Genomic DNA, 13,761 nt, shown 5'->3' with positions numbered 1-13,761 from the left:
CTGTTCTTGGCGATAACAATTCTTATTCCATGTATAACTTCTTAGTTCAATATTTCAATTATTTTTGAACTGGGTATCCAATGGTATTAACCACCTATTGAACCTGGATAATACCATAACCATGTAAATATACTCGATTGCCAAGGAAATTTCAATGTAGCATTTCATATAGTTTTTATTTCTCAACCAATTCATCTATCTACATTCGACAAATAATATTGGTTTCATTTTATATCCATAAGCTTTTTTTTAACATTTAATTTGTTTTTGGTTTAACAATATGTGTGGGCATCTATAGTTCTGAACATCCAAAACCATGGTATTCCGTAGTTGTTTTCAAGTGGCTCATCTCATGAAAACCCTAAACACTTCCAATCGACATAACTTTTCCATTTCAAGTCCAAAAAGTTGATTCTTTTGCATTTCATTCTTAGTTGTCGTGGATCCATATAGGAACAACTAAGATACTGATATAGTGCACTAAAAACTGGATTTCGTTGCCATTTCCTAGTAATTATTTACATGTTCACTTTTCTTCATTTCGCTAATAAGTTTCATGTATGAACCAAGACTCGCGTTTTAAGCATTTTTACATTTTATTTAAGGAAAACCTTAAAAAAATAAGGAAAACCTTTTTTTGTTTTCTTTTCTTTCTGTTTCGTTCAGCATCCGTTCCTTTCAGTCCTTAAGTTGAACTCCGTAACTAGGCTTTAAGGAGGAAAGAGAAGGAAACGAGTGATTGATAGGGGAATAAAAGACTAATTTTTCATGAAATCTTTCCTCTCGAGCCCATTTGGGATGAATGTAAGGGAAAGGGAAGGGAATGAAAGGCAACTTCCCTTTCTTTCCGTTCCTCTCCATTAGAAAAACACAACAACATGGCTTTAATCAAAATGGAATCAAGCTGGACATACCATTATACCTACTACGTATGTATGAGCCCTCCCTCGGCAGCTATTCGACTTATAAAAGGTGCTTTGGGGTTCACTCAGACCGTTTGTTATTGGTGATACCCATTCTTATACCATGCATAACTTCCTTATTTCAACACCTTAATTATTTTTGACCTGGGTACCTAATTGTATTAACCGCCTATTGGAACCAGGGTAATACTTAATCAGGTACATAAACTCGATTGCCAAAGAAAGTTCCATGTATCATTTCATATATATTTTAGTACTCAACCTGTTCATGTATCTACATTCTATACATAATATTGCTTTCATTTTAGTTGCAAAAGCCTATTTTTTAACATTCTATTTGCTTTTCGTTTAACATTATGTGTGAGCATCAAGATTTCTGATTCCGAACCAAGGTTTTCCGTAGTTTTTTTCAAGTGGTACATCTCATAAAAACCGTTAACACTTCCATTTGACATAACTTTTACATTTCAAGTCCAAAAAGCTGGGTTTTTTTTTTTTTTTTTTTTTTTTTTTTTTTTTTTTTTTTGCATTTCATTCTTAGTTGATGCATATAGGAACAACTAAATTACTTATACAGTGCACTCAAAACTGGTTTTCATTGCCATTTCCTTGTAATTATTCACATGTTCACTTTTCTTCTTTTCGCTAATAAGTTTCATGTATTAACCAAAACCCACATTTTAAGCATTCTTACATTTTGCTTAATATTTACAACCTTACTTTAAGGATTTAAACTCGCATCCAAAAACCATTTCTTGTTTGCAAGTGTTCGTATGCCACATTCTATCTTGTTCCCCTTTCATGTACCTTGGCATTCCTATATGCCTCTTAAATTTTGGGGTGTTAAATACGTGACCTACATAAGTGTATAATGTCAAAGGGAAGGAAAGTGTCCGGATTAGTTAGAATCGTAAAGAGGTAAATGTTTAATTATGGAAAGTTGGCAAGAACCGAATATTTTACTACGCGAATGCTTATAAAAATAAGTAATAATTCAGTAAGTAAATGATCAATGCCAATTTAGCAAGTGAGGTGCGGTTTTTCTCTTTTCTTTGGAATCTTGAACTTCTCCAAATTTGGTAGATCTATCCACCAGAATGGTTGGCAGTATAATCTTAGGCCTGCTTGACCGCCGTGCATCACTTTGAAAATCAAGCTCCTCGTTAGTTCTAGTTCATAGAAAAAAAATTGAATTTCTAACGAATGTAAAGTCAGTTCAAGCTTGAATTTTATGTTTTAATTGGTGAAATTTCGGTTTGGAAAAAAATTATTTTACTTGCTTTCCTAAATATTCATATTGGTGCTAGATATATTTTCTTGTGCACCGGCCCAAAATTTAATTGTTTTGGATTGGTCAATAATGTGCACTAGGAAATTAAGTTAAGGTGGATCTTTGAATTCTTATCTTCCAACCAAATAATAAGGAAATAATTTATTTCATCGAATTACATAAATTCTGTTTATATTTTCGACTTTTACTATCAATAACTAAAATTTATAACCTACAACTTTTTGCATTATGAAGAACCTACTATGTTTCACTTGTCAAATAAATAAACAAATATGCTTTCTATTAAACCCTCCTAAGGAAAGTCGCCAAGTCTCATCCCCACATTTTCATATCTTAATTAAGACAGCTCAACTCTTATGTACAGATGAGAAGTTGAGCTAACTCTCCCAAATCTAAGAAATTCCTACCAACTCACGTACTTCACACTATTCCCAACATCCCACGTCCACTATATAAATCCAAATGAACACATGTACCATTTCGAGCCATCTCGAATTAACTTGTTAGTTTCTAATATCTACCTTTTGCAACACCATGGGACGTTCTCACCTAAATTCCATAATCCTGATTCTTTTTTCTGTCAGCTTAGCATCATTTAGCGGGAACATCATTGCTGAGGCACGTAAACTTGCAGAGATCCCTGAGCTTCCCATGGTTCCAAAGCCTGAGCTTCCGGTGCTTCCAAAGCCTGAGCTTCCGGTCATTCCTAAGCCTGAGCTTCCCGTGGTGCTTAAGCCTGAGGTTCCCGTGGTTCCAAAGCCTGAGATTCCTGTTCTTCCAAAGCCTGAGCTTCCCGTGCTTCCAAAGCCTGAGCTACCTGAGGTTCCAAAACCTGATGTTCCTGTAGTTCCAAAGCCTGCTGTGGTTCCTGAGTTTCCAAAGCCCACGTTTCCCGTCATTCCGAAGCCCACATTGCCAGAGTTGCCTAAGGATTTTCCTATCCCTTCCGTTACCCATCCATAAAGTAATGCTTTTTGCAAAGCTAGATGTCTATTGATTCATCTTACAACTGCTACTTTTAGTACCTAGATCTCTGTAGAATGCTGATGAAGTTTGGATGATTATTTATTTGTTTTCAGGGTTATATATATAGTATGGTCATTTATACATGTATTTCATTAAAATATTGATTACAGAATGTGCTTGATTTTTGTATACGAAATGTTGCTGGTAGCAATTAATGTCACGAACCAGGATCCATAAATTAAAGGTTTTCAATTTATAAGCTGAAAACAAATCATGAACAAATATCACCCTTTTCTATGATTAATCAATTTGGAAGGAAAAGGAATGGAAAATGAACATTTATTTGTCACTCAAGTAATTGCACACATTGTTCCTGCAGTGGGATCTATTTCACCATGGTGCATCAGGCCCTTCACTCCACCAATACACTAAATTTAATCATCAAATTGAATAGGTTTACAGAATCCGATAAATACTTCAGTCCACAGTTGTGTCAAAAAAATCAAGAGACATATATAAATGTTATTGGCAAGGTAAATGTCCTTATGTGATTCGTCAACTTCAAAAGACTTTGTACTCGGTACAATCTAGCTGTACATGTCTGGGATTGGTATTCTTTTAATGCTGCGCTTTTCCTGCAGCACCATGAAGATGATAGTATTTGTTTATCGAATTCCCCATCATCAAAGATCAGTGAGAGGTTGTGGTCAGATGGCATGGCTGCTATGATAAATTTATTTGTCTATACTTTTGGCAATAACATTGACAAGATGCTCAAAACCGAACAAGAGACATGTTTGAATCAGACTTCACCTAGCAATATGACTAAGTTCAGCCTGCCGTCTTACTGTCCTTAGCTGATGAGATGATTTATGAAGTCGCAGAAGAAGAAAATGTCTCTATGGTTGACACTTGAGAGTCTGTACAAGTCAAACTTCTGAACGAACAAATTACTATTGAAGCAACAGTTATTCTCTCTACGAAGGAAGAAGGTAATGTTCTTGAAGGACCATTTTGACGTGTTACTCCAAGTTGCCGCAAACCTTATGGAAACACTATGGATGGCCAAGAGTAGGTAAAACATCACTCGCATATGGTGATTTTTAAAATGGTATTAAAATATAGTTTTCATCCAAAAATGAGAGCTTATGTTGCTAAAACATGTGCGGATATGCATTTGGTGCGAATTCAAATTTAGTTTAAAGCATAGCGAGGATATTACAATGGATCTCAAAACATAACTACAAGTACGATATTACATCTATCTCATCTTCTAAATAACCAAGCATCCTTCTTCATCTCTAACACGTCAAAATATAGCATAAGGCGTGAGAATGTCTCGTGAGAATACCCGAGTGCAACTCTTCAAGAGTAAAGGATAATGACAGTCGTCTATACTTGTAGTTGAACCTCCAAAATACTTTAAATCAACAAAACATCCCAATACCCTTAAAGCGGGTTCATATAATATCATTGAATTCTGAAAACATATCAACATATTAGTTTCACAACATTAGTAGAAATGCAATGCCTATGATCCTAAACCCAATTTCCATGTCCATCCGACAATATACTACAAGGTTTGTACGTCCACATAACATCGTATCGGTTATATAATTCTCCCTACATAACATGGTATCAGTCATACATGGCTTCGTGGGTAGTACACAACCCACCATGTACAACCTTACCAACATAATAACATAATAGTTAACTTGTGGACCATTGCACATGCCCACTCAAAGGGTATCTAACCACTTTACGCATTGTGGTGATTAATATCCATACATGAAACCAATCACAACGCATAATAATAGATTTTGGTATTGTGGAGTCACCTAGGGATCACCTAGGGATGGGTTTTTTAACCGAAAAAACAATTCGGAACGAGATACGAACCTGTTGGAACTGGTTAGTGGTAATCGGTCGGGTTCTCTGCTCTTAGTTTATGACTTATTCCACTTCTGTTTTTTCGGTGTCTGGTCCGGTTCCGTTTCGAACACTTTCTTAAATTGCACATTTTTGTAGCACCCCATCTTTCAATAACTTCAAATTCATCCCTCGGAGATTGAATTATGTCATGTTTGGCCCTTGTTTTGGAAAGAAGTGGCAAAATTGTGATTTTGGAAACTTGAGTAGTACGCTGGGTGTACATGTGAGTACGCTAAGCGTAGTAGGGCGTGCCCTAGTACACTGGGCGTACACATCTGTATGCTGGGCGTACGAGTGCCAGAGTTAAACCTTAACTTTTAGGGTTTGTGGAGTACTTAAGAACCTTATGGACCATTTCCTCTCATCTTTTCCATCGTCCAAGCCTTTGATCCATTTTTAGCAAACCCTAGTCCATAAGAGAGAGTTTTAGAGCCTAAAGTGTGTTGGTGATGTGATTGAATGAGAAGAAAGAGCATCAAGGAGTCAAGGAAGGAATCAAGCTTGTAGATCTGAGGTTGTCACCAGCTCGGGGAGCTTTAGAAGGTATAAAGCTTCTACCTTTATGCTTGAATTGTGTAGATCTTGTTTTGGCCAGTTTTTGGTATCCTTCTTCTCCCAAGAGTCCCAATATTGTGCATGCTTTTCTTTGGTCGAGTTAAGTTGTCCTTTCAGAACTTAGGATGCGTCCTAAGGCATAAAAATGAGGTCCCTTGAGCTAGTTTGGGCCTTAGTTCATTGTAGGAGGTCTTAATGGGTTAAGAACATGTATTAAGCATTTTCTGGTCGACCAAAGTCTTAAAGTTTGAGACTTTATGGTTCTACAGCACATTTGAGTAGTCGATCTAAAGTTTGAGCTCAAGTGATTAATCCATTAAGCACTTATAGAAGGTTTAAGTTTTGCACGAGTACACCCCGCGTAAGCTTCTGTACGCCCCACGTTCGGAGTCAATCCCCCGTAATGGGTCAATGCAAGGCAAGGTACGCCCAGCATACCGAAGGGGTACGCCCCCCGTAGGTCCCCTGATTGGATTTCAGATTTTGGGCTTCGGGTATTGGGCCATCTTTTGGGCTTTGATACTTGGGCCCTAATGGAATGAGTAGATAAGTGTGTTTTAGGGCTAAGTAGAGGATCGCACCTTTGGACAAGGCCCAATAAGGAGTTGGGCCCAATTTGGAAAAATTGGCCAAGTGTAGGCTTGAAGGGGCTTGGGCCTTTGGATCAAGATTTAGGTTTGGCCTACATGGGGTTGTGATGGATCATATGGGGTTTTATGGTTTGGGATTTTAGCTTGATAGATCTTCTTGAGTGAATGGAACTAGGCCCAATTTGGAAAATTGGGCCACAATTGGGCTAAGAGTTTCTTTTGATATTGGACCTTTTGTCATCTGGTTTGGTCGTTCTCTTTGGGCCAAGTTTGAGGAAGGGTAAAAAGGTCTTTTACCTGTTTATTATACTCATTATATGGGTTAGTGGCTAAATGCTAATGATTGTCATTTTGGTATCTTCTAGCAGATCTGCAGCTAGAGGCTATACATGGACTCAGCTATTGTTAGAGTGTTGTCTTGATGATGATGGTTTGGGATGTGGCAGTCAGCAGTTAGGGATCGTCTGTGTGTTTCGGTAAAAAGAGGTGAGTTTTCCTTATTGTACTAACAGGGACGAAGGAACCAATGTTGTCCCTTTGGTTGATATCCTGAGATTCTTGATATGCCGAGTACAGAATAGATATGCATGAGTATGCTAGTTATGGATATGATAGTCTGGTAGATCTGTAGGACTGCCTGTGATATTGTCTGATTATCTGTATAGGATATTATCTGTTATATGTTTCACATATTGTGTGGGTTGGGTTGAGGGTGTACTTCTTTGTGTTGTAGCCAACAAACCCTGGAGTATTCGAGATATGAGCTGAGGGCTAGGGATGGCATGCCATACTCATACTGAGGACTCATTAGCATACCATATATGACTTGAGGGCCAGGAAGGGAATGTCAGACTCATACTGAGGGCACATTAGCATTCCAAATATGAGCTCAGGGCCAGGGAGGGCATGCCAGACTCATACTGAGGGCACATTAGCATTCCAGATACGAGCTGAGGACCGAGTAGTACGCCAGAATCGTACAGAGGGCTTGAGGGTATTGGAGCAATCCATATATGAGCTGAAGGCCGGGAAGGGCATGTCAGACTCATACTGAGCGCTCATGGGCATTCCAGATACGAGCTGAGGGCTGGTTAAGGCATGCTAGACTCATCCCCATATTTTCATTTCTTAATTAAGACAGCTCAACTCTTATGTACAGATGAGAAGTTGAGCTAACTCTCCCAAATCTAAGAAATTCCTACCAACTGACATACTTCACACTATTCCCAACATCCCACGTCCGCTATATAAATCCAAATGAACACATGTACCATTTCAAGCCATCTCAAATTAACTTGTTAGTTTCTAATATCTACCTTTTGCAACACCAAGGGAAGTTCTCACCTAAAATTCGTAATCCTGATTCTTTTTTCTATCAGCTTAGCATCATTTAGCGGGAAAATCATTGCTGAGGCACGTAAACTTGCAGAGATCCCTGAGCTTCCCGTGGTTCCTAAGCCTGAGCTTCCCGTGTTTCCAAAGCCTGAGCTTCCTGTGTTTCCAAAGCCTGAGCTTCCGGTGCTTCCTAAGCCTGAGCTTCCTGTCATTCCTAAGCCTGAGATTCCCGTACTTCCTAAACCCGAGCTTCCAAAGCTAGAGCTTCCGGTCGTTCCTAAGCCTGAGATTCCCGTACTTCCTAAACCTAAGCTTCCAAAGCCTGAGCTTCCGGTCGTTCCTAAGCATGAGCTTCCCGTGGTGCTTAAGCCTGAGGTTCCCGTGGTTCCAAAGCCTGAGATTCCTGTTCTTCCAAAGCCTGAGCTTCCCGTGCTTCCAAAGCCTGAGCTACCTGAGGTTCCAAAACCTGATGTTCCTGTAGTTCCAAAGCCTGCTGTGGTTCCTGAGTTTCCAAAGCCCACGTTTCCCGTCATTCCGAAGCCCACATTGCCAGAGTTGCCTAAGGATTTTCCTATCCCTTCCGTTACCCATCCATAAAGTAATGCTTTTTGCAAAGCTAGATGTCTATTGATTAATCTTACAACTGCTACTTTTAGTACCTAGATCTCTGTAGAATGCTGATGAAGTTTGGATGATTATTTATTTGTTTTCAGGGTTATATATATATAGTATGGTCATTTATACATGTATTTCATTAAAATATTGATTACAGAATGTGCTTGATTTTTGTATACGAAATGTTGCTGGTAGCAATTAATGTCACGAACCAGGATCCATAAATTAAAGGTTTTCAATTTATAAGCTGAAAACAAATCATGAACAAATATCACCCTTTTCTATGATTAATCAATTTGGAAGGAAAAGGAATGGAAAATGAACATTTATTTGTCACTCAAGTAATTGCACACATTGTTCCTGCAGTGGGATCTATTTCACCATGGTGCATCAGGCCCTTCACTCCACCAATACACTAAATTTAATCATCAAATTGAATAGGTTTACAGAATCCGATAAATACTTCAGTCCACAGTTGTGTCAAAAAAATCAAGAGACATATATAAATGTTATTGGCAAGGTAAATGTCCTTATGTGATTCGTCAACTTCAAAAGACTTTGTACTCGGTACAATCTAGCTGTACATGTCTGGGATTGGTATTCTTTTAATGCTGCGCTTTTCCTGCAGCACCATGAAGATGATAGTATTTGTTTATCGAATTCCCCATCATCAAAGATCAGTGAGAGGTTGTGGTCAGATGGCATGGCTGCTATGATAAATTTATTTGTCTATACTTTTGGCAATAACATTGACAAGATGCTCAAAACCGAACAAGAGACATGTTTGAATCAGACTTCACCTAGCAATATGACTAAGTTCAGCCTGCCGTCTTACTGTCCTTAGCTGATGAGATGATTTATGAAGTCGCAGAAGAAGAAAATGTCTCTATGGTTGACACTTGAGAGTCTGTACAAGTCAAACTTCTGAACGAACAAATTACTATTGAAGCAACAGTTATTCTCTCTACGAAGGAAGAAGGTAATGTTCTTGAAGGACCATTTTGACGTGTTACTCCAAGTTGCCGCAAACCTTATGGAAACACTATGGATGGCCAAGAGTAGGTAAAACATCACTCGCATATGGTGATTTTTAAAATGGTATTAAAATATAGTTTTCATCCAAAAATGAGAGCTTATGTTGCTAAAACATGTGCGGATATGCATTTGGTGCGAATTCAAATTTAGTTTAAAGCATAGCGAGGATATTACAATGGATCTCAAAACATAACTACAAGTACGATATTACATCTATCTCATCTTCTAAATAACCAAGCATCCTTCTTCATCTCTAACACGTCAAAATATAGCATAAGGCGTGAGAATGTCTCGTGAGAATACCCGAGTGCAACTCTTCAAGAGTAAAGGATAATGACAGTCGTCTATACTTGTAGTTGAACCTCCAAAATACTTTAAATCAACAAAACATCCCAATACCCTTAAAGCGGGTTCATATAATATCATTGAATTCTGAAAACATATCAACATATTAGTTTCACAACATTAGTAGAAATGCAATGCCTATGATCCTAAACCCAATTTCCATGTCCATCCGACAATATACTACAAGGTTTGTACGTCCACATAACATCGTATCGGTTATATAATTCTCCCTACATAACATGGTATCAGTCATACATGGCTTCGTGGGTAGTACACAACCCACCATGTACAACCTTACCAACATAATAACATAATAGTTGACTTGTGGACCATTGCACATGCCCACTCAAAGGGTATCTAACCACTTTACGCATTGTGGTGATTAATATCCATACATGAAACCAATCACAACGCATAATAATAGATTTTGGTATTGTGGAGTCACCTAGGGATCACCTAGGGATGGGTTTTTTAACCGAAAAAACAATTCGGAACGAGATACGAACCTGTTGGAACTGGTTAGTGGTAATCGGTCGGGTTCTCTGCTCTTAGTTTATGACTTATTCCACTTCTGTTTTTTCGGTGTCTGGTCCGGTTCCGTTTCGAACACTTTCTTAAATTGCACATTTTTGTAGCACCCCATCTTTCAATAACTTCAAATTCATCCCTCGGAGATTGAATTATGTCATGTTTGGCCCTTGTTTTGGAAAGAAGTGGCAAAATTGTGATTTTGGAAACTTGAGTAGTACGCTGGGTGTACATGTGAGTACGCTAAGCGTAGTAGGGCGTGCCCTAGTACACTGGGCGTACACATCTGTATGCTGGGCGTACGAGTGCCAGAGTTAAACCTTAACTTTTAGGGTTTGTGGAGTACTTAAGAACCTTATGGACCATTTCCTCTCATCTTTTCCATCGTCCAAGCCTTTGATCCATTTTTAGCAAACCCTAGTCCATAAGAGAGAGTTTTAGAGCCTAAAGTGTGTTGGTGATGTGATTGAATGAGAAGAAAGAGCATCAAGGAGTCAAGGAAGGAATCAAGCTTGTAGATCTGAGGTTGTCACCAGCTCGGGGAGCTTTAGAAGGTATAAAGCTTCTACCTTTATGCTTGAATTGTGTAGATCTTGTTTTGGCCAGTTTTTGGTATCCTTCTTCTCCCAAGAGTCCCAATATTGTGCATGCTTTTCTTTGGTCGAGTTAAGTTGTCCTTTCAGAACTTAGGATGCGTCCTAAGGCATAAAAATGAGGTCCCTTGAGCTAGTTTGGGCCTTAGTTCATTATAGGAGGTCTTAATGGGTTAAGAACATGTATTAAGCATTTTCTGGTCGACCAAAGTCTTAAAGTTTGAGACTTTATGGTTCTACAGCACATTTGAGTAGTCGATCTAAAGTTTGAGCTCAAGTGATTAATCCATTAAGCACTTATAGAAGGTTTAAGTTTTGCACGAGTACACCCCGCGTAAGCTTCTGTACGCCCCACGTTCGGAGTCAATCCCCCGTAATGGGTCAATGCAAGGCAAGGTACGCCCAGCATACCGAAGGGGTACGCCCCCCGTAGGTCCCCTGATTGGATTTCAGATTTTGGGCTTCGGGTATTGGGCCATCTTTTGGGCTTTGATACTTGGGCCCTAATGGAATGAGTAGATAAGTGTGTTTTAGAGTGAGTGCGCTTGACTAATATAGAAAGTCAAGGCTCTAAGCTCGGCTAAGTAGAGGATCGCACCTTTGGACAAGGCCCAATAAGGAGTTGGGCCCAATTTGGAAAAATTGGCCAAGTGTAGGCTTGAAGGGGCTTGGGCCTTTGGATCAAGATTTAGGTTTGGCCTACATGGGGTTGTGATGGATCATCTGGGGTTTTATGGTTTGGGATTTTAGCTTGATAGATCTTCTTGAGTGAATGGAACTAGGCCCAATTTGGAAAATTAGGCCACAATTGGGCTAAGAGTTTCTTTTGATATTGGACCTTTTGTCATCTGGTTTGGTCGTTCTCTTTGGGCCAAGTTTGAGGAAGGGTAAAAAGGTCTTTTACCTGTTTATTATACTCATTATATGGGTTAGTGGCTAAATGCTAATGATTGTCATTTTGGTATCTTCTAGCAGATCTGCAGCTAGAGGCTATACATGGACTCAGCTATTGTTAGAGTGTTGTCTTGATGATGATGGTTTGGGATCTGGCAGTCAGCAGTTAGGGATCGTCTGTGTGTTTCGGTAAAAAGAGGTGAGTTTTCCTTATTGTACTAACAGGGACGAAGGAACCAATGTTGTCCCTTTGGTTGATATCCTGAGATTCTTGATATGCCGAGTACAGAATAGATATGCATGAGTATGCTAGTTATGGATATGATAGTCTGGTAGATCTGCAGGACTGCCTGTGATATTGTCTGATTATCTGTATAGGATATTATCTGTTATATGTTTCACATATTGTGTGGGTTGGGTTGAGGGTGTACTTCTTTGTGTTGTAGCCAACAAACCCTGGAGTATTCGAGATATGAGCTGAGGGCTAGGGATGGCATGCCATACTCATACTGAGGACTCATTAGCATACCATATATGACTTGAGGGCCAGGAAGGGAATGTCAGACTCATACTGAGGGCACATTAGCATTCCAAATATGAGCTCAGGGCCAGGGAGGGCATGCCAGACTCATACTGAGGGCACATTAGCATTCCAGATACGAGCTGAGGACCGAGTAGTACGCCAGAATCGTACAGAGGGCTTGAGGGTATTGGAGCAATCCATATATGAGCTGAAGGCCGGGAAGGGCATGTCAGACTCATACTGAGCGCTCATGGGCATTCCAGATACGAGCTGAGGGCTGGTTAAGGCATGCTAGACTCATCCCCACATTTTCATTTCTTAATTAAGACAGCTCAACTCTTATGTACAGATGAGAAGTTGAGCTAACTCTCCCAAATCTAAGAAATTCCTACCAACTGACATACTTCACACTATTCCCAACATCCCACGTCCGCTATATAAATCCAAATGAACACATGTACCATTTCAAGCCATCTCAAATTAACTTGTTAGTTTCTAATATCTACCTTTTGCAACACCAAGGGAAGTTCTCACCTAAAATTCGTAATCCTGATTCTTTTTTCTATCAGCTTAGCATCATTTAGCGGGAAAATCATTGCTGAGGCACGTAAACTTGCAGAGATCCCTGAGCTTCCCGTGGTTCCTAAGCCTGAGCTTCCCGTGTTTCCAAAGCCTGAGCTTCCTGTGTTTCCAAAGCCTGAGCTTCCGGTGCTTCCTAAGCCTGAGCTTCCTGTCATTCCTAAGCCTGAGATTCCCGTACTTCCTAAACCCGAGCTTCCAAAGCTAGAGCTTCCGGTCGTTCCTAAGCCTGAGATTCCCGTACTTCCTAAACCTAAGCTTCCAAAGCCTGAGCTTCCGGTCGTTCCTAAGCATGAGCTTCCCGTGGTGCTTAAGCCTGAGGTTCCCGTGGTTCCAAAGCCTGAGATTCCTGTTCTTCCAAAGCCTGAGCTTCCCGTGCTTCCAAAGCCTGAGCTACCTGAGGTTCCAAAACCTGATGTTCCTGTAGTTCCAAAGCCTGCTGTGGTTCCTGAGTTTCCAAAGCCCACGTTTCCCGTCATTCCGAAGCCCACATTGCCAGAGTTGCCTAAGGATTTTCCTATCCCTTCCGTTACCCATCCATAAAGTAATGCTTTTTGCAAAGCTAGATGTCTATTGATTCATCTTACAACTGCTACTTTTAGTACCTAGATCTCTGTAGAATGCTGATGAAGTTTGGATGATTATTTATTTGTTTTCAGGGTTATATATATAGTATGGTCATTTATACATGTATTTCATTAAAATATTGATTACAGAATGTGCTTGATTTTTGTATACGAAATGTTGCTGGTAGCAATTAATGTCACGAACCAGGATCCATAAATTAAAGGTTTTCAATTTATAAGCTGAAAACAAATCATGAACAAATATCACCCTTTTCTATGATTAATCAATTTGGAAGGAAAAGGAATGGAAAATGAACATTTATTTGTCACTCAAGTAATTGCACACATTGTTCCTGCAGTGGGATCTATTTCACCATGGTGCATCAGGCCCTTCACTCCACCAATACACTAAATTTAATCATCAAATTGAATAGGTTTACAGAATCCGATAAATACTTCAGTCCACAGTTGTGTCAAAAAAATCAAGAGAC

General features: G+C 39.4%; 1 protein-coding gene across 1 annotated transcript; it reads left to right on the top strand.

Moving 5' to 3' along the window:
* Nucleotides 1–2,748: 2,748 nt before the first annotated feature.
* LOC122196154 (protein PELPK1-like) lies at nt 2,749–13,463 on the top strand. The gene is made up of 3 exons (XM_052767890.1): nt 2,749–3,108; nt 7,590–8,186; nt 12,648–13,463. The coding sequence occupies exons 1-3, from the start codon at nt 2,749–2,751 to the stop codon at nt 13,245–13,247; spliced, it is 1,557 nt and encodes a 518-aa protein (XP_052623850.1). The 3' UTR covers nt 13,248–13,463.
* Nucleotides 13,464–13,761: the final 298 nt, after the last annotated feature.

This window comes from Lactuca sativa, chromosome 9, assembly GCF_002870075.4.
Source record: "Lactuca sativa cultivar Salinas chromosome 9, Lsat_Salinas_v11, whole genome shotgun sequence".
In the NCBI taxonomy this organism is placed as follows: Eukaryota; Viridiplantae; Streptophyta; class Magnoliopsida; order Asterales; family Asteraceae; genus Lactuca; species Lactuca sativa.
The sequence above is the reverse complement of the archived record's forward strand: the minus strand, read 5'-3'. Positions and strand labels throughout refer to the sequence as shown.